Source organism: Emiliania huxleyi, assembly GCF_000372725.1.
Source record: "Emiliania huxleyi CCMP1516 unplaced genomic scaffold EMIHUscaffold_5762, whole genome shotgun sequence".
Lineage (NCBI taxonomy): Eukaryota > Haptophyta > Isochrysidales > Noelaerhabdaceae > Emiliania > Emiliania huxleyi.
In genome coordinates this window covers 1-1,533 of record NW_005197676.1, presented here as the reverse complement: position 1 = coordinate 1,533, position 1,533 = coordinate 1, and the positions used below count along the sequence as shown (strand labels likewise).

At 68.3% G+C, this 1,533-nt stretch overlaps 1 protein-coding gene across 1 annotated transcript; it reads right to left on the bottom strand.

Moving 5' to 3' along the window:
• Positions 1–1,006: 1,006 nt before the first annotated feature.
• On the bottom strand, positions 1,007–1,426 carry EMIHUDRAFT_124570 (hypothetical protein; the record flags this gene model as incomplete). The annotated part of the gene is made up of 1 exon (XM_005764882.1): positions 1,007–1,426. The coding sequence occupies one exon, from the start codon at positions 1,424–1,426 to the stop codon at positions 1,007–1,009; it is 420 nt and encodes a 139-aa protein (XP_005764939.1).
• Positions 1,427–1,533: the final 107 nt, after the last annotated feature.

The window sequence follows — 1,533 nt, the reverse complement described above, 5'->3', positions numbered from 1 at the left end:
AATCTTCAAATGACCCGGGCGGAGGGAGGGAGGAGGGGGGGGCGGCTCGCCTGCCGCCCTCGAGCCGCGACAGCCGGTGCCGTGGCCGGCCCGCCTTCGAACGCGAAGGGGGGACGGCCTCATGCCGCCTCACCGCGAGAAGCGGCGGCCGGCCGCCACCTCAAAGGAGGCCTCTCGCGCTCGAAATACGTGCGAGGCACCTGCCGAAGGGGGTGGGGTGGTCGGGCGGTCTAGGGGAAGGCGTATCCGGTGGGTGGGCGCCGCTCCTACAGCGCGCGGGGCGGGGAGGCCGACTGCGGCGGTGATACGGTCGCGCGCGCGGGGCGTGGAGGGCCAGGGAGGTGGAATCCGGGGCGGCGGAAACCTCCGATTTTTTGCAGTTCTAATTAGCCCGAGGCTGGCCGGAGAGGATTGACGAATCCGATTTTTGTTTTTCCGCTGGTCCAGCCGGCCAGCCGTGCCTACGGCGAGAAAAGGAGCGTCAGACCCGGTCCGATCTCGCGCTCCAGCGGGAACGCCGAGCGCCTCGGACGCCAAGCGGAAACGGCGTTCCGAGGCGGGGCGCGGTGGCGATCGCCGGTCGGCGCCTTCGCGGCCGGCCGGCCCGGTGGGTTGCCACGGCACATGCGCCGCGCGCCGTCGCCAGGCCCCGCCGCCGCCCCGCCAGAGCAGCGGCGAGATGGGAGGCGGTCGGCGGGTACCATCGGCTCTTCGAGCGAGCTTTCAGCTCACTTTGACGACGCTAGGAAAATCAATTCGTGGAATCCAGTCCGAGATGCAGTGAGGCGGAGCCTACCCTGACCCCACAATTTTATACAACAACTGTGGAGCACCGCGCATAAGGAAGCACCGATCGCTCCGAAGGATCCGAGCAACCCGATCGACATGTACATGCGTACGACGACAGTACGGTATCACGCCAGTGCACGCCACAGCTTCGACTTCGAGCTTGGACCGCGCGCGCGGGGCGGAACCGGGGATGACACTGGTCAGTAACTCGCGTTCATTATGGCTTCACCCAATACGCTTGCGCGTCCACCGTCCCGGGCAGGAATCGGATCTCCGCCGTGATCCCATTCGACCTGCGGTACTCCTCGGCGGCGCGCCGCGCGAGGGGCAGCTTCCAGTCGTCAAAGAGCACGACGCCGCCAGGCGTGAGCCTCGGGTAGAGGTGCGCGAGGGCGTCGAGCGTCGCCGTGAACACGTCGACGTCGATGCGCAGCAGCGAGAGCGCGCGGATGGGGTTGCACGGCGGGGCGAGGGTGTCGTTGACGAAGCCGGGCAGGAGGCGCACGCCGGGTCCGAGGAGGCCGTGGCGCAGGAAGCGCTGCTGCACGGCCTCCGCCGAGTTGCGCCTGAACAGCGGGAACCTGCGCACCCAGTACTCGTCGGCCCTGCACGGGTTGCCGCGGCCGCCGCGGACCATTCCCCTTTGCAAGTCACCTGGGGCCGCGCCTGCCCATGCCCTTGGAAAGGAATTCGAATAAGCCCACCATTTTTCGTCGAACCCCTCCCTCGCCCTCGGCGCCCTCC